The 22357-nt window shown below is 36.2% G+C and overlaps 2 protein-coding genes across 3 annotated transcripts; both read left to right on the top strand.

Moving 5' to 3' along the window:
* Positions 1 to 9677: 9677 nt before the first annotated feature.
* LOC18436235 (L-type lectin-domain containing receptor kinase SIT2) lies at positions 9678 to 11956 on the top strand. 2 transcript variants are annotated; one of them, XM_088845650.1, is made up of 2 exons: positions 10188 to 10326; positions 10661 to 11956. In XM_088845650.1, exon 2 carries the CDS (start codon positions 10768 to 10770, stop codon positions 11746 to 11748), a length of 981 nt encoding a protein of 326 aa, XP_088701776.1. In that variant the 5' UTR covers positions 10188 to 10326; positions 10661 to 10767; the 3' UTR covers positions 11749 to 11956. The 2 variants fall into 2 exon arrangements, with proteins under 2 accessions (XP_006846320.2, XP_088701776.1); XM_006846257.4 differs by having other exon boundaries at positions 9678 to 11956.
* Positions 11957 to 17026: 5070 nt separating this feature from the next.
* On the top strand, positions 17027 to 19948 carry LOC18436236 (L-type lectin-domain containing receptor kinase IV.2). The gene has a single exon (XM_006846258.4). It carries the CDS (start codon positions 17626 to 17628, stop codon positions 19627 to 19629), a length of 2004 nt encoding a protein of 667 aa, XP_006846321.4. The 5' UTR covers positions 17027 to 17625; the 3' UTR covers positions 19630 to 19948.
* Positions 19949 to 22357: the final 2409 nt, after the last annotated feature.

Raw genomic sequence — 22357 nt, 5'->3', positions numbered from 1 at the left:
ATTATGTTTTCCTCTATCATTATCACTATCATCATCACAACCTTTTTTCAACTATTTAGGATTAACAGTTGTGATTCCTTCCATCAAATTTGTATTCCTAAATCCTAACTTAATCGAAACTTAATAGATTAATAGCAGCTTAGTCACAAGATTGGCCGCAAAATTTCATATTAGGACATTAGACATTTGAAGATTGATTAGGAGAAAACTGCAACTGATCAATTACTAATTCGTTAAAGATGCTCTACACCGGATCAACTTCAGCCAGCTTTTGCACATTTTCATGAGAAAATTAGAGATGACTCGTGACTTTCGGGAAAGCATACAAGAGACTTGTCAATTGGAATCCCAACTCAGCATGTGTAGGAAAATATCTACTCAAACATTAAGGCCTTGTTTGAATGCCTCCTCAAAATGAGTGCAGCACACGTTTTTGTGACTGCCGATGCTTATACCCGTGAATTTTACTTAAGCATGGTCAGATATACAGTTTAGGATTATTAGATGGTTCAAGCCTTAGCCGCAAATCTATAACCATGACCTAAGAGATGTTAGTGTCTTTAGATGAATTCAAAGCATTTAATAGTGTTAAGTTTTTGCGATTGTATACTGAGAGACTATTTATTTTTTTATACGTGGACGTCACCATCATTTTTAGTTATTAGATATGAAATCCAATTATTGAATATATCACAATATTTAAAAAATTTCATTTTGAACATTGTGCCTAGTCAATGATACAACTTCAACTGCCATAACGGTCAATAATGGTTAGTACATTGGCATACCAAGAGTAAATAATCTTATTATATAATATGGAATTGTATATAATGAGACCATTTTACCTTTAATATAAAATAGTCACAATTTCTTACAATCATTTGATGTGTAAATTGATAGCTTAGATAAGTCACAAAGTTCGAAAGAATTTCTTTTGAAGTTTGAACTTGGTTGGTGGAACAATTGCAGCCACCCAATTTTACATCCAATGGTCAAGATTCATGCGACCAATTTGTATCAAAGGTAAATAGTATCATTCTATATTTTTCTTTAAATATTTTTTAATTTTTTTAATATTAATTCACAAGACTCAATAGTCCTTGACAGAAGTCAACTTAAGCAACCATTTGCATCTTTGAATCGTCCTTGGTTTTTTCATTGATTCATTCAAAACGGTCCTTGGTATTTTCATTGATTCATTCAAAACACTCACCATTTTGCTTAGACATTGGGAGGGAAGATACTATGGTTCAAATAAGTTAGCCATGACTAGCAAACTGCAGCTACCCCAGTAAATTGCAGTGACCTTTTTCTGAGATAAGAGTGACCATCTCCACCACCCATTATTGCAATACTCGGCTGCCATGACTTGCAAACTGCAATTACTGCAAATGGACTCTATTGATGAGAATTCTCCAAGGTACGTAACAACTTGGCTCCTCCTCAAAAAGAGAATCCAAGTCTAGCAATGAGTTGACTTTTCCAAGTCCACATTAAAGGAAGAGATGGATGCGTGGCAATACGAAATAATCTAACGGCCCCAATCCATTCCCTCCGTCATTTCTTACACAAACCATAAAAAAAACGTCGTTAGGCAAATCCGATTACTCTATAAAGTCATCTTTCCTTCTTCCTACCTAATCAAAACTAGTGATCGACGCCTTTCTTGAGCCCAAGAAAACAAAAAAAAGTATATAAAGAGATCATTTATTTTAGTACAAGAATATCACAATTACTTCACATTTTAAATCGGGGAGGTTGTAGCGTGTCATTGACTAGACTCAAAATTTTAAAAAAAAAAATAATAAATCTTAAACTTCGTTACACACCCTAAGCCATCTTCTTTCCATTATAAATACGGCTATTGTGTTGGGTTTGGTGATAGCGAAATCACCAAACCTATATTTTATTTTAAAAAATAAGGTATTATGAGAAATAAAAAATTGATTTTGTTGATAAGCAAAAAAGTAATATCTTTATAAGAGAGTGAAGGAGGACATAATACCCATTCTTTGAGAGTCACTCCTTTGAGGGTTATGGGAATAGATCTCTAATGTGGAGATGGGTCTCTAAAAAAAAGAGACATAACCTCTGAAAGAGAGAGGCAGTATTCCCATGAGTTTTGGAGTTGGTTAACTTCTACTTCTAGAGAGATAAAATCTTTATGTTTCTCTCGAAGTTATCTTTCCATTAGTGATATTGCCGTGGGAAAGAAGATGTTGATCGACGGTGTTACTCGGTCAGGAGAGCGGGTTTAGAAAGGAAGATCGATGATGATATTTTATCGATGTTTAGAGATACGTATTATCTCTTATAATCCAAAACTGTAATCTTCATTGTGATGGTAGATTTCTAGCTGTCGAGACCGTGGATGTAGCCCCATGGGGTGAATCACGTAAATCGTGTGTTATTGTGGTGTGCTTTTTATGTTTGCTTTATCTATTGTACTCAATTTATAGTTGTATTCATCTACTTCGTATTTAGTCAATCATGTATACGATCTTTGGTGGGATCCCATTGTTTGGGATTCTTGATTCCGCAAGTTAGAGATTCACGAAAACACTACATATTAGCCATGCCTTCTACCCTAGTCACTTCAATTTCAAGAACACCTCAAGCGACGGCTATTGGCCATGCACACAATTTCTCATACTCTTTGGCCTCACAGGCATTGGTGATCCAAAAAAAATCAAGTTTTTGCCATTGAATTCGACACCTACAAAAACGTAGATTTTGAAGACATCAATGTTAAGTTGGTAACCATGTCGGCATCGACCTAAACAGCTTGAGGCCTAATGTGTCTGCTTCTGTGGCTTATTATGTCTCGAAAGATCACAAGACGACCAAACATCATCTAAATCTAAATCCTAATAGCGTGTAAGCTTTTTGGCTTGTTATATTTCAAAATAACTGTTTGGACCGTATAAGTTTGTGGTCACGAGGACTATATAAATAGTACTGTGAATAGTAATGTGCGTATGAATAGTCATATGAATAATACTGTGCAAATGAATAGTACTGTACAAATGAATAGTATCGTAGAAGACCATACGAATAGTACATGCAAGATCAAGTAAATAATATGGTCTGTATAATATGGTCCAAGAGGACCCATTCTACTTTTCACAACTATTACCACGCATCTTGTGTCCATGTAGGATGACGTAAATTTCAATATATGCACAGTGAATAGCACAGTGTTTACACAATAATGAATAGTATACGCACAGTGAACAACACAGTGTTTACACAGTAATGAATAGTATATGCACAGTGGTATTGCTGTGATACCCATGTTAAAACCTTGTCCTACATCCGTGAACCCATGGGAAACCCTTATGAACACATTTTTACTATTGAAATAGTACAATTTCAACCATGTAACCAATTTTCTAAAGAAAATATCATAGAGTTAAATGCCTCTCTCAATTTCCTGTAAAGTACAAGAAGCATTTTGAGAGTGCTTTAGCTCTCACATTTTGGCTATGCAAGGTTCCTTTTATACAGGAAATGCAGACAAAAAATCTCTCTTATTGTGGCTCCTCAATCTTCCTCGTTATTCTGGCAACACCAACATATGATGAAGATGTTTTGTAACACTGGCATCTAGTCGCTCCGAAAATGTGTCAGGGAAAATATATTTCACGATATCATGACTCCAATTTAAAGGAATAATCAAATGACTAACACAAACGGGGCCAAATTCGCCCTAATGTCCGTATTATGAAAATAAAGGATTTTTACATATATATACTGAGTACTAAGGAATTTCAAAAACTTAAATCTCTATTACAATTTACATCAGCCTAAATGCTAAGATGAATACCCTTGATTCAAGCCTTGAAGCTTATACATCACAATCCAAGAAAGACAAATATATAGACAAAATAGAAAGAAATCAATACCATGGGTATATGGGCCTATATACCTAACTATTCGCAAGAGTATTGTCCATGGTCTACTCCTTCTCGAATTGAGGTTTCAAGTAAGTCGGGTTCAACAACTTTTCTCTCTTAATCATATTTTTGCCCCACGGATCAGAGAATAGCGATATCAATAGCCTATCTCTTGACTTATGGTGGATAAATGTAATCACCTCCTTGTCTTTATCTCTCTCTATCACACATGAAAATGGACAAGCGGTGGCATATCATTCTCCTCCCTCACATTGTGGAGTGGAGTTTATATAGACTTCATGAACTGATACGGATGAATATCCATGAGCCTCATCTAGATCGTCGACCATTTGTCTCTATCTCTCACAATTTGGCTAAAAATGATAAGCATGTATCTTTGTTTAAATTTGAAAGCACTCGTATGTGACTCTAATGATAACCATGCCCTTGATTGGTCTTGGTCTTGTCCAATGTTCAAATGTGAATTTACAACTATAACGATTCATCGAGTCATTGCATGAGAAAATTAAGGAATTCCGTTATTCTTTATTTCTCGCTGGTCAATCTGTAGCACATCATTAACATATCTTTGTATTTACTTTGTTGCTTCCTGATGATGAATCCATTTGTCATGAAATTTAGAGAGATGACAGAAGACTCAAAGATGAACTCGATTGTCCAAGTCTAACCTCAAATGGGTAATAGAAGAGAGAGATATGATTCGTCAAACTTAACTCAATTCTACTACAAATTACAACAAGAAACCCAACGATTGCGGGTATAATCACTTCCACGACATGGTTTTATACACCCTAGGGATATAATAATCTTTTGGTGGGGACTATGACACACATCTTGAAAAAATTTGGGCTCAAGATTCCCTGTATATTATGAGATATTATCTACCGGTAGTTAAGCTCTTGTACGGTTTTTGTGACTACTATTGCAAAGCTTGCTACTTTATCTTAAGGAACGATATGATGCCGCCTAACTTGGCTAATAGGGCATTGAGTCCAATGATCCTAGTTCTATAAGAAAACTCCTCATATATTGAGAGAAATCTCAATTTTAATGCCCGGAAGTCATCCTAGTTATCTTCTGGTAGACGACACATAAGAACCTGGCTGCTGATGAATACGGATGATGGGTTACACCAACTCCGAATGATGTGAAACTTCAAGATGAGGGATATAATGCTTCATATATGACTTTCCAAGAGTTTCGGACCAATCCCCAAAATATCAAATTTGGGGTTGTCAATCAAAGCATATCCGCCAATGAAATACGGATGATAGGTTAAGCTAACTCCGAATGATGTCTAATTTGTGTGATTATTAGACTAGAGGCAAACAAGGCCTCATGAAATATATTTGCAAGGATACACCTCATCGTCATATCATATGGTGAGGTTTTCTTATGCTTTGTTTGTCAAATACTCCTTCATTGACAGATTCAAAAGACATATCGTACTGCATCAAACTCTTCTGATATCATATGGAGAGGCATATATTGGCTTTCGAATTATATGTATCCCAGAGCTTGTCTCAAATTGAGATGGCTTGATGATCTCTTATGATCAGTCGTTAGCCAAGATGCACATACTTGACTGACGACGGATTGGAAAGTATATTGTACTGCATCCAATTCTTCTAATAACATGTAGAGAGGTATATATTGGCATTGTGAGTATATGTATCCCATAATATGTTTTGAATTACAATAGTTTGACATCTCTCACTATCTTTAGTCATTGGCCCGGGCATACATGGGTTAACTGACAACTAGGACTCTGAAGCCATATGCAGGCCTTCATATGATGTGTCCTAGATATATCATATTTGTTTTCCATATCAGGAGCATATATTTGTATATATATTCGAGAATCGTTCCCATTGGGTTTGCATATTTTATCCATCATATACCAAGATATCATTTTGACACGTGTTTTATATTTATCTCATGGTCGCGCCCTCAAGTTCATTTGCACATCAAAGTGTATTTAGTCATGTATGATGACTGAAAATACACCCAACAGACCCACGCAATTTCAAGTAACAGGTTTTTTGTTACAATTAGTATTTTCATTATGGTGTGAGATCAGTTTAGTGTTCAAAATCAATGTATCTATAGTATACTAATTGGATGATAGTTTTTAATAAAAAAATATAATTTTATTTTAGAAAATAATAATTTTGTAGTGAGAGAAAAACATAATTTCAATTGATAATTGACGGTTTTATATCAATTGAAAAGCATATTAGTTTTATAAATTGTGGTTCTATACGGGTCTTATGAGTGTGCAACTCATATAATTGCATTCCAATATGGCCGAATCTTGAGAGTGTACTTGTCGGGACCCATTTGCACCTCAGAATTTCACCGAAACGATGCCGTTTAACACTTTGAAGAGAGCGAGAGCATCTCGTGCCTCCAGAGCCCCTAATTTGGTTTCGATAACTTGGGAGATTTTATCCATTATAATATATAATTTATTATAGTGAAAGCCCCATAAAAACCAACAATTTGAAGTGCTACGTTTTTTTAAATTATGGAGATGAAATGGGAAACCAAGATTCTGTAAGGTCAGATCAGTTTTGATGATGCACATCTTTTAAGATGACAATAGAGGTTCCAATTTCTTAGGGAACTTGGAAGGTAAATAATGTATAGACAAATACAGTCTGCCTGCTAGCCATGAACTTGTTGACTTTCTGAATTATCCGGTCGTGCTTAGTTTTTTACAGGCTTTGAAAGAAGCAAAGGCCTCTGGCATATGTGATCAATGAATATAGTTTATTGTAATCTCTGATATAAATATTGTAAAGGGAAATTTTATTTGATGAATGGACTCAAATGCCAACACACATGTTTTTTAAATTAAAGAATATTTTGGGTCCTACAAAATGGTGTGGAAATAACATTATTTTATATGAGGACTACCTCATCTCTACCAATAAAAGTGGCAAATGGACGCGAAATTAAAATTCCGTAGGTACGTTCAAATTGGCAAAGTGAGACAAGTATCATACCATTCATTATGCCTCTTTCAGTTTCTTGTAATTACAGGAAAATAAAAGAGGCATCTGACTTTAGGATACTTTCTTTAGACAAACGGTCACTTATTTGGTGGGAGTGTATTTTCTAAATTCCAAGGGGTAATTTTCTCCAGTCCTTTAAGTAGTTATGTATCTCTAGGTCCATAAAGAGTTGGAGTTTGGAATCTGATAATTAGGCGGTTTTGCGGACTCAATCTCATGTGACTGTGGAGATTTTGTATACCAAGCGAAAGGTTAGTGATTTATTCTGAAAAATCCTATCATACTCACTCGAGTCACAGTATGTTGAGACTTATGTTTGAGATAGAGTAACAACAATACTTCATGTACACTACTTAGAATTGGCAAAGGAACAAAGTATGAAAGATAACTAGAAGGATGAGATGGAGCCCAAAAGTTTTATGCCGTAAGATGATGGGAAAGCTCCCTAGGACAAAAAGATCCTAAGTTCAAGGTTCAAAGGGTAAGTCACTTGTGTGATGTCAGATAGATATGTACCATAAAATATTACATTATATAAGGGATAGTATACAATGAGACCATTTACTTTTGATACAAGGTAGTTACTATTACATACAACCATCCAATGTGAAATTTAATACCTTGGATGTGTCACAAAGTTCGAGAAAATTTCTTTTGAAGTTTGAACTTGGTCAATAGAATAATTGCAGTTACCTAATTTCACATCCAATGGTCAAGATTAATGTGACCACCTTGTACCAAAGATAAATGGTCTCATTCTATACTTTCTCATTATATAAATTTATAAAAAATTTGTCTTTGTGTGGTACAATTTTATTACAATGAATGGGGAGGTTGATGTAAAGCCTAGGCTGGGATGTCACAATGCAGGGTATTCTCTATAAAGTCACCTATATTAGTGTGGAAGTAGATATTGCTTCCTACAAAAATTGGGCATTCTCTAGAGTGCGCATGAAAATCAGGAATGACGTAGGGCCTTAAATGTGCAAGCCTTTTAAAAACCGGATTTTTTAAGAAAATGCACGGCATGTGGAAGGCTTATCATTAAAGGACACAGTTCAATGTGCCTCCACTCACTCTCATGGTAAGCGTTCTTCATAACACAACGTGGAGGTTCAAGTACGAAAGACACATTCACGTATGCATTTGTCTTTGTTGATAATTTGAGAGAGTTTTATTATCTTGAAAAAGGTGGAGGATTGTTAGCTTTTTGGCTTGTTACATTGTTAAGTAATAGTATCTAAGGGCTTATAAGTTTGTGGTCACGAGGACTACAATTGTGAATAATATTGTGTACATGAATAGTATTGTGAATAGTATTAGGAAAATGTATATTATTGTGAATAGTATTGTGCATGACTATATAAATAGTACATGTAAGATCAAGAAAATAGTATGGTCTGCATAGTATGGTCCAAGAAAACCACACTCTACTCCTAATAGTATATACCGTTACTAATAACTTAGTGTAAACATCCTAACATAACCCTAATATATAGTTCCTATATACAGTGGGTAAGATATACCATCTCATCTAAACTCTCTTATATTTCTAGGCGGCGGCCATTACAAGTCAGGCACGTTCATTGGTGGCAAGATATTTTCTTAAGAGTCCTCTCATTTAAACACGTGGCGTTACAATGCCGTGATTAAAACGTTAGCATGTTACTAATCGTTATCGTGGGCCGCGGCGCATCACTTTGGACGACCGCAGCCTTAGAGTCAATATCTAATCTCCGTGGGCCGCGGCGCATCACTTCGGACGACCGCAGACTTAGAGTCAATATCCACTCTCCGCACTCATAAATACTCATACAGCATTGAATTGTGTATGATGCGTATTCGTTCTTTTCATTGCTTCTTCTCTACAAGAAAAAAGTTTACATGAGATGTGAACTTTGTAATGTACTAAGGTGCATTAAAAAACCTAGTACAAAATGTTGTTTCTATATTGAAAACCCTTCAAAAGATCATCCGACCTCGGGATTATAGACATAAAAAAATGGATTTTTTATCTTACAAATAATTCATTTTCTAATACATTATCGGGACCGTCTATTTTAAAAATTTTAAGTGCTCATAGACATGCTTGATCATCATCATTTTTTAAACTTTAAATTTCCTAATTGATAACAATAACATATTTTCATATTTTCATATGAGGTGCAACTTATTTCAATAGCATAAGGTTGACACCATGTACAAACCTCACCCTCTCTATAATGGTTATATTCTTCTTCTTTTTTATTGTTATAATCTCCTTTTTGAAATTTAATGAGCCCAAAAAGAATTGAACTTAATAAATAGAGCAATGATTAAAGCCAAAAGTTACGATACTCCTGTGAGAGCCTACTGTTTGTTCCATTGCGTAAAACCCCATCAATCTTTCGGACCTCAAAATTTTTGGATGTAGCCTCCTCGACCATAGATTAACTTCAATTGAAAAAAAAAAAATCTTAATTTCACCTCTATGCACTCGAATAAATAACATCTCACGATTGAAAAGAAATTAAGTAATTATTAAAGGGCCAGATCTAAGTGACAGAAAATTTAAATGTCAATTTTTTTTTCCATTTGAGAATAATCATTTAGTGATTATCATGTGGTTCTCAAAATTTTAAAATTCAAAAAAGACTCTCCGAAGTAGGTCATTAGACTAAAGGAGTAAATGTACATTGTACTCCTGCAGGAGTATAGTGTACGTGTTGTTTTCCATGGTCTAAAATATTCTACTCATGTCTTCCATGGCCTTCTTTCTATCTCAACAAAACCCACATTTTTGCATTTTCGTCTTCTTCTTTGTGGCCAAAAGAACAAAAATGTTGCTCAAAGCTGTGCTTCTCTTTCTTGCAATCAACCTCTCTTCCTCATATGACATTGCCTTCAACTACTCAAGCTTCCATGGAGAAAACTTGAGCTTAAATGGTGATGCAGAGGTAATACCAAGTGGAGCCTTACAGCTAACCAATAATTCTATACAAGTGATAGGCCATGCTTTCTACCCCAAGCTCCTGCAATTCAAGAATTCCTCAACAGGAAGTGCTTTCTCTTTCTCTGCAGCTTTTGTGTTTGCCATCACCCTTCCCATTGTCTTCCCAGGTGCTGGTCTTGCGTTTGTGATCTCTCCTTCTACTCGATTCGAAGAAGCCAATTCGACACAGTACCTGGGACTCTTTAACCTCACTGGAAGTGGCGACCCTGAAAACCAAGTTTTTGCAGTCGAATTCGACACTGTCGAGAACATCGACTTAAGAGACATTGACGGCAACCATGTGGGCATCGACCTCAATAGCGTGAGGTCCAATGTATCGGCTTCTGCAGCTTATTACCTCACAGAGGATCATAAGACCACCAAACATAATCTAAGTCTCAAGAGTGAAGACCCAATTCAGGTATGGATTGAATATGACGGCATGGAGAAGTTACTCAATATAACTCTATCTCCAATTGAAATAGCGGGAAGGACCGGCCGGCCTTTGATTTCTTCCAGGGTTGATCTCTCCCCGATCCTGCAGGAGTTCATGTATGTGGGCTTCTCTGCAAGCACGGGCGTAGTGGCAAGCTGCCATTACCTTCTGGGATGGAGCTTTGCGATAAATGGCAGAGCTCAAGATTTGGATCTCTCTGTTCTTCCTTCGTACCCGAGATCAAAATCATCTAATAAAGGGCTTTCCATGGTATCTAAGATTGGGATCTCACTTTCTTTTATTATCTTTGTGATCGCAGCCATTTCTGTGATTGTATACCTTGTTCGAAGGCGAACAGACAAGGAAATTGTGGAAGACTGGGAATTGGAATATGGCCCCCATAGGTTCTCATACAAGGAAATCACTATGGCAACCAAGGCTTTCCAAGACGAAGAGTTAATAGGATTCGGAGGGTTTGGCAAGGTTTACAGAGGTGTAATGCCAGACTCAGGTCTGCAAGTTGCAGTGAAGCGAGTTGCGCATGAATCAGAGCAAAGGGTGAGAGAATTCCTTGCAGAGATCTCAAGCATCGGCAACCTACGGCACCGGAACCTGGTGCCACTCCTCGGATGGTGCAAGAGGAAAACCGAGCTCATAATAGTTTATGAGTACATGCCCCGTGGTAGTCTCGACAAGTACCTGTTCGGTGATGATGGGCCACCCTTAAGCTGGAGGCAGCGGTGTAAAATCCTCAAGGGTGTGGCTACTGCACTGTTGTACCTGCATGAGCAATGGGAGCAAGTAGTTATACACAGAGACGTGAAGGCCAGCAATGTGCTGTTAGATACAGATATGAATGCTCGGCTAGGGGACTTCGGGCTCGCAAAGTTGTACGAGCGTGGATCGAACTTGCAAACAACCCGTGTTGTGGGGACATTTGGGTACCTGGCACCTGAGTTGTCCCGCACTGGGAAGGCCACCACCGAGTCTGATGTGTTCTCTTATGGTGCTGTGTTACTAGAGGTGGCTTGTGGGCGTCGGCCAATTGAGCGACAGGGGTCGCCGAAAGCTGTTCTGGTGGATTGGGTGTGGGAGTGCTTTAAGGAAGGAAGGCTCTTGGATGTTGCTGACCCTAGGCTTGAAGGTTGCTTTGAAATTGAAGAGATGACAATGGTGTTAAGATTAGGTTTGTGGTGTTCTCACCCAGTGCCTACTGCCAGACCAAGTATGAGGCAAGTGTGCCAAATTTTGGACGGTGATGTCCCATTCCCTGAGATTTCGGCGAGCGAAATGGTTGTACCCGAGAAGGAAGACAACCATTATTTGCCCTCGGAAACATCTTCCCACGACCACCATCCGATCAGCAGTTCTGCAGGCACTGAATTTCGGTTATCTGGAGGTCGTTGATATGCATTTTTATCTACCTAAATTCACTCTTTGTTTTTCTTTTTCCCTGTCATTTTTTACTATCATTGCAATGTGTACAATAGAAATGTTCATGAGACTTCAGAGGAAGTTCATAAGAATGGATCCTCTATTGGACCGCAAGGCCAGCTCAACTAAACTCTGAGAAAAAAAGGGTTTTGCTCTGTTCTATATGAATTAGCATTTGATCTATTGTTTGTTATTATGCTAACATTGTGCTTACATAATAAAAATTAAAGCCAGGCATGAAGTAATTTGCAGGCATACTGACCCTAAAGATTCATGGCTATGACAGTAGAACATTACCAAAGATATGAGACATATTGTGGTGCTGCAGAGCGAGTCTCATCACATATGAACTACACATGAAAACTCATGGACCTTCATACCCAACTAAAAAAGAAGCAGAAAAAGGGATATTAAAAAAGGAAAACTTTATCCAAGGCATATGATGCATGAATGGCAACAATTTGCAAGGGAGTATTTCAAGCAATGGATTTCTTAGAGAAAAAGATGAATGTCTTATTCCAATATGAAATGACCAAAATGTAGCAAAAACTTTTGAACCAGGGGATTAAATTTTGAGAATTATAGTTCATATGAGCGTTAAATCATGAGTTTTAAAGCGTAAAATATTTTTTAGGGAGGTTTCCAAATTCTTAATTTTCATTGAAAATTTCTTTAAAATGCATATAGAAGAATGCAAAAATGTAAAGTCAACAAAGAATAAGAGATAATGCTGAAAGATAATGAGCAAATGGAAGAAAATGTTCCACAAAATAAATTAATAAAACACAAAATGTTTATACAAAAATGTTTTAAAAGGCACTTAATGAAAAAGAAAATGTATGCTTCGATCCCGCCTCTTTATCTGGGTCTAATGAGTAGAACCGAGCCAGCGGTGGCCGGCCGCCATGGAGCGAAGGAGAAGGGGCGGTCCTCTGGTTCCAGGAGCATCGGGTGGGATCAAGAAACTAGCAGATTGATCACTAAATAGATATGGATACGTGTAAATTCCGACGTCACCATAGTCCACTTCGTTCTCTTGCTCTGCTCGTGGCGATCCTTCCTTGCAGGCCCGCCGACCGCCCTACCTAAACCAATCATCATATCAGTCCCTTGGCCCCATTACTAGAAAGACTCGTCTTCATTTACTTTTGATACAAAGAAGTTACAATCATCGTTGATGTTAGATTTTAAATAAGGTAATTGTGGGTGTGTAGTTGTCTAAGAACAATGTACAAAATAAATTTTCTAGATTGTTGTGACCTCCCTATACAAAAAAAATTAAAAAGGCTCATAGTGTACAATCCCAATAAAACATACGGTAAGTATTGATCAGTGTTTGACTAGAATGTCCAAGTCCCGGGTACTCAGGCCAACTTATTTATGATATGTTTTTTTTTATGTTTTCTATCATTTTGGCAAAAATTGGAGAATATTTTGACCATAAATATTTATTTTTATATTTTTTCTTCTTCTTTGGATTATTTTAAAAATATTCTCAATTACAAGTTAATTTTTTTAAATCTATTTTTTACTACTTTTTTAACCTTGATATCTTTTGCTTGATATTTTACTTTAACTAGATATTTTTTATAATTTTTTTAAAAAATTTCTGCTACAGTACACGACACTGCTCGCCCCAACTAGTGGTTTTGAAAAGATTGAATCCAATGTTATCAAATTTACTTCGCTTCGGCCAAAGAGGTCGAAGCTTTTGGATTTTAGGTATAAACCGAAGAGAAGCAAAGTGTGGTGCTGCCCTTTCGGTTAGATTCGGACGGTTTCGGGCTGCTTTGGTCAAATTCAGATCGCTTCGGGTTTGCTTCAGCCAACCAAAAATATAGCTATATAACTATATTTTTTAATTTTTTTAAATTGAAAATTTTCATTATTTATATATAGTTTACATATAAATATCTAATTTATTTACACTAAATTAAAAAAAATCCGAAGACTTTCCTCACCAAACGGTAGAAGCATTAATTGAAACCACAAGAAGGCGAAAAATAGGAAATGTGACCTGACTCGTGACTTACGGTAAGATATGCAAAGACTAAGGCAGCCTTCTTTGGATCCTCCTCAAGATGCGTGTAGTAGACCTTTTGTGCCACTGTTATTGCCGCCTATTATAATTCGCATCTTTGACATTTTGGATGATGGTCATACAGCACACTTTTTCCGCCATTTGTGCCCGCACGCATGCAACGAGTGCTTCCACCTTATGCGTTTAAAAATGAATCTTTTTAAAAAATGAATATAGACCATTCGTTTTTATAAATTTCAAAATTTTAATCTTTGTGAATTCAATAATTATTTTTTTATTTTTTAATATTGTTCATCTAATAATAATAAAACCATCCAAAAAAATTGGAAATGAAAAAATCCTTTTAAGTCCTAAGATCTAAGCATCTCAACAAAATGAACAGTTAATCGGACTAACAAAATACTTTATATGTTGTATTTTCAATTTTTTTTTTCTTTTTTTGTGATTGTTCATTAAAATGAAAAGAGGGTATATTTCAAAATTAGATAAAAAAATACCCATAAAATGATTTTTTAAAATTGTTGCATCATATTACTATACAGTTGCATGAAATCATTGTTCATTAATCATAAGCGTGTGGTATGTATTAGGCCAATGCCCTAAACCATCAAAGTAAGAAGTGCCTTCAAATGGTGTTGAAAGTTGTCGTCTCAATGATGGAAATCTTTGTGATGGTCTGAAATTTATTTTCATATCTAATATAAACTTTGAAGTTTAAAAAATAGTGTAGATCAAGATGATCTATAAATAATTGAAAATATTCAAAATTGAAGGTCAAAAAATGCATTACAAGATGCACTATTTTCAAGGCATGAAATCCATATTTTTTCGTGTCTGTTCATCTTGAGCTTGAGATGATCAATTTGAGGATTTGTGGGTATTGGAATGTCTTCTTCTTATAAATTTTTGAGGTGTGCCTTAATATGACCGTTTAGGGCCTCACCCTTATATACACTTTTACCTAAGGGTGTAGTTTGTATAGAGCCTAGGATCTAAACAATCAAATTAGAGCCTACCTTTAAATAGTGTTGAGAAATGTGGTTTCAATACTGTGAATCTTTGTTATAGCCTTAAAATATATATTATATTTAGTTGTAAAGTTTAAAGCTTCAAAAATAGTGTAGCTTGACAGATCTATGAACGCTTGAAATATTTAAAATTGACTGTCCAAAAATACGTTATAAAATACACGATTTCCAAAACATAAAATTTATTTTTTTCTCATATCCATGCATCTTGATGTTGAGATGATCAAATTAAAGATATTTGGGCATCAAAGCAACCTCTTCCGGTGAAAATTTTGAGGTAGGTTTAAATTTGATTGTTTAGAGCCTCGGCTCTATATAAACTTGTCCCTTTACCTAATCATAAAAGCATAAATACTTTTCCTAGAGAAGAAATGTCGTGGATGAGAATATTTGTTTTAAGAGTAGGGATATCACAGTTATTATTGACTATTAGATGTGAAATCGAGTGGTAGTTAATGTGTAATTGTTTTTAGAATAGAGATATCACAATTATTATTGACTATTAGATATGAAATTTAACTTCCATTTGTTGGGAATGATTATGATTTCATTATACAAAAAGTAAATGGTCTTGTAGTAAAAACCCCCTCTCTTTTATTGTAAGGTTCAAAATAAAAATAACACATATATTACGGTGGGGTAAACAATCTATTGGGGCCGATTGGGTACATAGAAATATAGAGTCTGATGAAATATATTACTGGAACTAAAGCCTCTGAAATATATTGTCTGATGAAATGTATAGTCTGATGAAATATATTATTGGAACTAAAGCCTCTCCGATCAAACACCTAAAAGCATCCCAAGGATGACTCCAAATCAAAGAATTAAAAACCAAATAAAGCACCTAACAAAGAACTGAAAAAAAATTAACAATAAATAGAGTGCCCAACAAAAATATTTTATTATCATTTATGAGGTATGGTTTGCATAAGGTTCCATATGCACCTTCAAAGATGCAATTTTAGTTTCGATATTTCTTAGGATGGTGTGAGAATTTATTTTTATATCTAATTATAAAAGTTTAAAATCCAAAATCAAGCATACCTATAATGCATAAAAATATATAAAATAGACATTCCAGATAAGGTGTTGCAAGATGTACTATTGGTAAGATATACATCAAAATGATCAATTACATATTTTTGCAATATCAAAACATATTGTAGGATTTTAGAGGTGCACATTAATTTTACATTTGAGGATGTCCCCAAACTCATATAAACTTTTTATTTATTTATATCCAACATTGTCAATAAATGGTTCCCAATAGTTGGTTGAGACTAGTGTAGGAAAAATCGAACCGGAATGGTTAATGGGATGGGCTAGAAGCAATTCAACCGGCCTATCTGGGCAAGTCTCAGGAGGTCAAACAAGTGTTATAAAAAAAAAAAATGCAAAAATAGATATATTTAAAGCATGATTAAACAAAGCACATCCAAATGAAGTTGAAAATTAATGAAATAATGGATTTTAAATAATCAATTTGTGTCCCGGGGTATTTTTAATATTTTCTAAAAAAAAGATAGAAAAATGTAAAAAATAAATATGGGCAAATTTTTTTTTCAATGTTTTCTAAAATGATGAAAAACATTAAAAAATACATTACAAACAAAATCCCTTATTTTGGGGACTTTATATTTTTTTTTGAATTTTTTTTAAATAGCCGGCTGGTTCACCAAAACCGGTCGAAACCAATTCCGGCCTGTGCCTGATTCCGATTAACAGGGAAGTTAGAATTCTAAGCGCCCGATTTTTTCTACACTGGTTGAGACCAACGTAATTAATTATCGGTCATCAACATTCACCGGATTATTGTTAATATCCAATGGTCTACCTTACTGAAATGAATATGGAGATAAATCACAAACTCTAAAAAAACAAAACAAAGAAAACAAAAAGAAAACCCCTAATTCACGGAGGATTTATCACTTAAGAACGGTCTGATGTACAGTTTGGACTTATTAGATGGTTCATGCGTTAGCCGTAACTGAAGAACCATGACCTAAGAGCTGCTAGTGATAAGTTCAAATCAAAGGCCTTCATAGTGCTTATATTTTTAATGTTATTTCACAGGACTCTATAGTCTTCCATTGAATTCAACTTAAGCAACGCATTGGCATCTTTGAATGGTCCTTTGGTATTTTCTAATCGTTGATTCATTCAAACACCACATGCAATTTTGCTTACACATTGGGAGAGAAGATACTGTGATTCAAAGCCAATACAATCCATGGGCATAGCCAATCTTTTGATAACCGAACCGGAGTGCTGAAGCTGAACGGTCATGGACCAATTTCGAGTCGCCAAACCGTCTGGGTTGGTTGACAGGTTTTCTTGTGCTTTTTCTGGCAAAAATTGAGAATGGACAAACAGATAAACCAGTGAAAACCAGTAGAAAACCGGGAGATTGCAGACTAAAACTGCCACGCTAAGGTTTTCAGGCCGGCTCAGGCAGTTCAAAATGACTTGGGCGATTTTTAAAACACTGGTTCCCGTCCGGGACCACCACACTAAGTTGCAGTCATCATCTCCACCACCCATTATTGCAAATGGAAGGTGTTGATGAGAGTCACATAGCATACTTTTCTCAAAATAATTAGGCTTGTCAAAGGAGAGAGATGTCAAAGTCTTGCGGTGAGCTGACTTTACCATGTCCACATCAAAAGAAGATATGGATATGCGGCAATATGAAATAATCAGACCCAATTCATTCCCTCCCTCATTTCTTCCACAAACCATCAAAAACGACTTTAGGCACCCTCCAAATCCAATTACTCCATGAACTTCTTTCCTTCTTCCTACTTAAGTGAAACCAGTAATTCATTGACTCATTCTTGCTTCCCTAAGCCCAAGAGAACAAAAATGCTGCTCCAAATTTTACTGCTCTTTCTTGTTATCAGCCCCTCTACCTCATATAGCAGTAGCTTCAATTACTCAAACTTTCATGGAGCAAAATTGAGGTTAGATGGTGTTGCAGAGATCATGCCTAGAGGAGCACTGCAAGTAACAAATAGTTCCCTATCAGTATTGGGCCATGCCTTCTATCCTACCCACTTGAATTTCAAAAACTCTTCAAGAGGAAATGCTCTCTCTTTCTCAACAACCTTTGTCTTTGTTATCACTCTGCCCATTATAAGAGCAGCTAATGGTCTTGCATTTGTGATCTCTCCTTCTACTGACTTCCGAGGAGCCATAAGTGCACAATATCTTGGACTCTTTGGCATCACAGGAGATGGCGACCCGAAAAACAAAGTTTTTGCTGTGGAATTCGACACCCACGATAACGTAGATTTAAAAGACATTGATGATAACCACGTCGGCATCGACCTAAACAGCTTGAGGTCTAATATGTCGGCTTCTGCAGCTTATTACATCACAGAAGATAACCAAACCACCAAAAATCATCTAAATCTCAAAAGTGGAGACCCGATTCAGGTATGGATAGAGTATCATGGCATAGAGAAGCTGCTCAATGTAACTCTGTTTCCTGTCAAAGCAGCAGGAAGACCCAGCCAGCCATTGATTTCTTCCAAGGTAGATCTCTCCCCCATCCTACAAGAGTCAATGTATGTGGGTTTCTCCGCAAGCACAGGTCTATTTGCAAGTGGCCATTACGTTTTGGGATGGAGCTTCGCGATAAATGGTAGAGCTCAAGATTTGGATCTCTCTCTTCTTCCTCCATACCCTAAAGCCAAATCATCTAGAGGGCTTCCCATGGTTGCTAAGATTGGGATCTCTCTATCTTCCGTAATCCTAGCCATGGCAGCCATCTCGATGATCATACACCTTACTAAAAGGCAAAGGGATGAGGAGATTGTGGAAGACTGGGAGTTGGAATATGGACCCCATAGGTTCTCATACAAGGAGCTCTGTGAGGCCACCAAAGATTTCAGAGAGGAAGAGCTGGTGGGATCCGGGGGCTTTGGCAAGGTTTATAGAGGAGTAATGCCAGGCTCTCGGATAGAAGTTGCAGTTAAACGTGTGGCAAATAATTCAGAGCTAGGATTAAGAGACTTCTTGGCAGAGATCTCCAGCATCGGGAAACTACGACACAGGAACCTCGTGCCACTACTAGGATGGTGCAAGCAAAAAACAGAGCTACTAATTGTCTATGACTACATGTCCTATAATAGCCTCGACAAGCACCTGTTCAATGAAAGCACTCCTGTTTTAGGATGGGAGCAAAGGCACAACATCCTCAAGGGTATCGCCTCGGCGTTGCTCTACCTACACGAGCAATGGGAACAAGTGGTAGTACACAGAGACGTGAAGGCTAGCAACATTTTGTTAGATGCAGATATGAACGGTCGATTAGGAGACTTTGGGCTAGCACGGGTATATGAGCATGGATCTGACATGCATACAACACATGTCGTGGGAACCCTGGGCTACCTTGCACCCGAGGTGTCTCGTACTGGCAAGTACACTACTTACTCTGACGTCTTCTCTTATGGCATTGTGCTGCTTGAGGCGGCTTGTGGGCGTAGAACAGTCGAGCCACAGAGGTTGTCTGTCGAAGTCATTTTGGTAGATTGGGTGTGGAAGTGCTTCAAGGAAGCAAAGCTCTTGGACGTCGTTGACCATAGGCTTAAGGGTGGCTTTGTAGCTGAAGAGATGGCAATGGTGTTGAGGCTAGGATTGCTGTGCTCTCACCCAGTGCCAGCTACAAGGCCTAGCATGAGGCCTAGCATGAGGCAAGTGTGCCAGTATTTGAATGGTGATGTCCCTTTACCTGATACATTGCCTAATGATATTGTGGTGAACATAAATGCCAGTATTTGAATGGTGATGTCCCTTTACCTGATACATTGCCTAATGATATTGTGGTGAACATAAATGAAACTCATGACTACTTTCAAGTCCTTAGTTCTTCAAATGAGGAGAGCCCTATGAGCTCTTCTATGGTCACTGAATATTTCCTCTCTGGAGGGCGTTGATACGCTACCTGTTTCAAAATAAACTCTCTCTTTGTTATTCTTCTTTCTTTTCTCTTTTAATAAGTGTATACAATCAAAATTCTTCTAGCTTTTCTCTTTAATGAGTGTATACGATCAAAATTCATAAGTCCTGCAAATTTGAAGCTTATAGGTTCATAAGGAGGGGTGCAAGGGTATCACAACTAACCACTAACAGTCAAATAATTTGCATAGTCTTGAAATTATATACCTCTTGCTCATCTAGAATTTGCATGGCCAAAAGTTTACCTATATCATTTTTTTACTTGTCTTTTTGTCTTTCTTGTGTATGTGTGTGTCTCCTATAAGGTAAATAACTTTTGGTACATGTAGTTGTTGTCATCTGTAAATGACAAAATTAGAACTTCTATGAGAGGGTGTGTTTTTTAAGGATCATTTTGTATTAGTTGGTGTACATTTATTGGAATAAATTAGGACTTTGTATTTGGAAGAGCCTCCGCCAATGTTTTCTTGCCTAGAAGAGCATTTCACACCCCACTCTACACTTTCTAATTGAGAATCCAACCTTAAAATACTCAAAATCCACTTTTTATTGCACCTGTAATAGCCTCAAAAGTGAGACAGGCTGCTTAGAAGAGTACCTCTAGTTAAAGAGAATGGTTTTCAAAATGTCAAAAAAAAAAAAAAAAAGAAAAAAAAAGAAGAAAAAAACACACCCGGGAGAGAGAGAGAGAGAAAGAGAGAGAGAGAGAGAGGACATAATTTGAATCAAATCAATCTCGTTTGTTAAATGGGCAAACAGAGAATGAGCAGTCAGTCAGAGAAAAGCATGGGTGGTGATCGTGGAGGTAACACTACCTGAGTCTTAGCTACTGGGTTTCCATTCCCACTACTGATACAAAATCATGTTTCCAAACCAAAACCTTAAAAGTGACATTGTTTCTTTGAAAAATAACATCAAACATTTTCTTTGCCATGATTTTTGTTAGTTACAATGGATTCTATAGTTGTTGAAAGAATATTTCAAAACCAAATCTCAGCATGTGAAAGTTCAAAATCCATTGACAGTTGCGAGACACTATTTTCTTTTTATAAACCAGAGCATATTATCGAATAATTTTCTAATTATATACCTCAGAAGCAACTAATTTCAATCACAGTCAATAGCGGCAAGCTTCTAACTAGAACTAAATATAGTAAAACCTAATATGTAGAGGAATTTATGTAAGGGTGCGGTTTGTATAGAGCCTAGGCTCTAAACAATCAAATTAGAGCCTACCTTCAAATAGTATCGAGAAGTGTAGTTTTACTATTGAAAATCTTTGTGATAACCATAAAATAAAATTTTATATTTATTTATAAAGTTCAAAGCTTAAAAAATAAGTTAGATCAACATTTCAATGAAAACTTGAAAATTTTGAAAATTAACTGTCTTAAAATACATTACAAAATACACTATTTCCAAAACTTGAAATCCATTTTTTTCCTATGTCCATGCATCTTGAGGTCGGGATGATCAATTTGATAATATTTGGGCATCAAAACAACCTCTTCTAGTGAAAATTTTGATATAGGCTCTAATTTGATTGTCTAGAGCCTAGGCTCTATATAAACTTTTCCCTGTACATAATAAAAGGAAAAAGTTTATATAGAGCCGAGGCTCTAGACAATCAAATTTGAGCCTACCTCCTAGAAGAGGTTGTTTTGATGCCCAAATATCTTCAAATTGATCATCTCGACATCAAGATGCATGGACATAAGAAATAAATAGATTTTAAGTTTTGGAAATATTGCATGTAACGCATTTTTTTACTGTCAATTTTCAAGATTTTTAAGCTTTCATAGATCTACTCGATCTACACTATTTTTTAAGCTTTAAATTTTATAATTAATGATGAAAATTTAATTTAAGGCTATCACAAAACATTCCTGTATTAAAACCATATTTCTCAACAGTATTTGTAGGTGGGCTCTAATTTGATTGTTTAGAGCCTCGGCTCTATACAACCCGCACCCGTTATATAAAGCATCAACCGTATACTATAGTAGTCTAGATCATGATACATATTCCTCCATCTACTTTTATATATACATATAAACTCCGATCCTGATAGATCGGTGAAGAATTCAATTAATAAGATAATTAAATTATGTTCTTTGTTCTTTCTTCTTTCTTTTGTTGTTTTTCCATACTGTCGTTCTTCTCGCTCCAAAAGAATGTTAATACTCAGCGTGTATCCAGAATTTGGCCGAAAGACACATAAGTCTAGCCTGTTTATATACCCCAAAAACTACACAAAAAATGTCATTTAAAGCCTTCCAATTGATCATCTATATCCCGAGATATGAAAGAAAAATTATCCAAATCCTATAATACATATTTTTGTGACACATTATTTAGATTATCTGTCGCCAATATTTCCGAGTTCATAAATTTGCTTAATCTGAACCACTTATGGAGTTTTCAATGACAATTGGAGATGGAAAATAAATTTCAGAACAGACTAGGGTTTCCTTGTACTCGATATTCCGACACGGTTTAGAGAGCACCTTAATTGATTAAGGTTGATGCGATCTACAAATCCCACCAACAT

The sequence above is a fragment of the Amborella trichopoda genome, chromosome 8 (genome assembly GCF_054954075.1).
Source record: "Amborella trichopoda isolate Santa Cruz 75 chromosome 8, AtrichopodaSantaCruz75HAP2 v2.0, whole genome shotgun sequence".
Lineage (NCBI taxonomy): Eukaryota > Viridiplantae > Streptophyta > Magnoliopsida > Amborellales > Amborellaceae > Amborella > Amborella trichopoda.
This window is presented reverse-complemented; position numbering and strand designations above follow the sequence as displayed.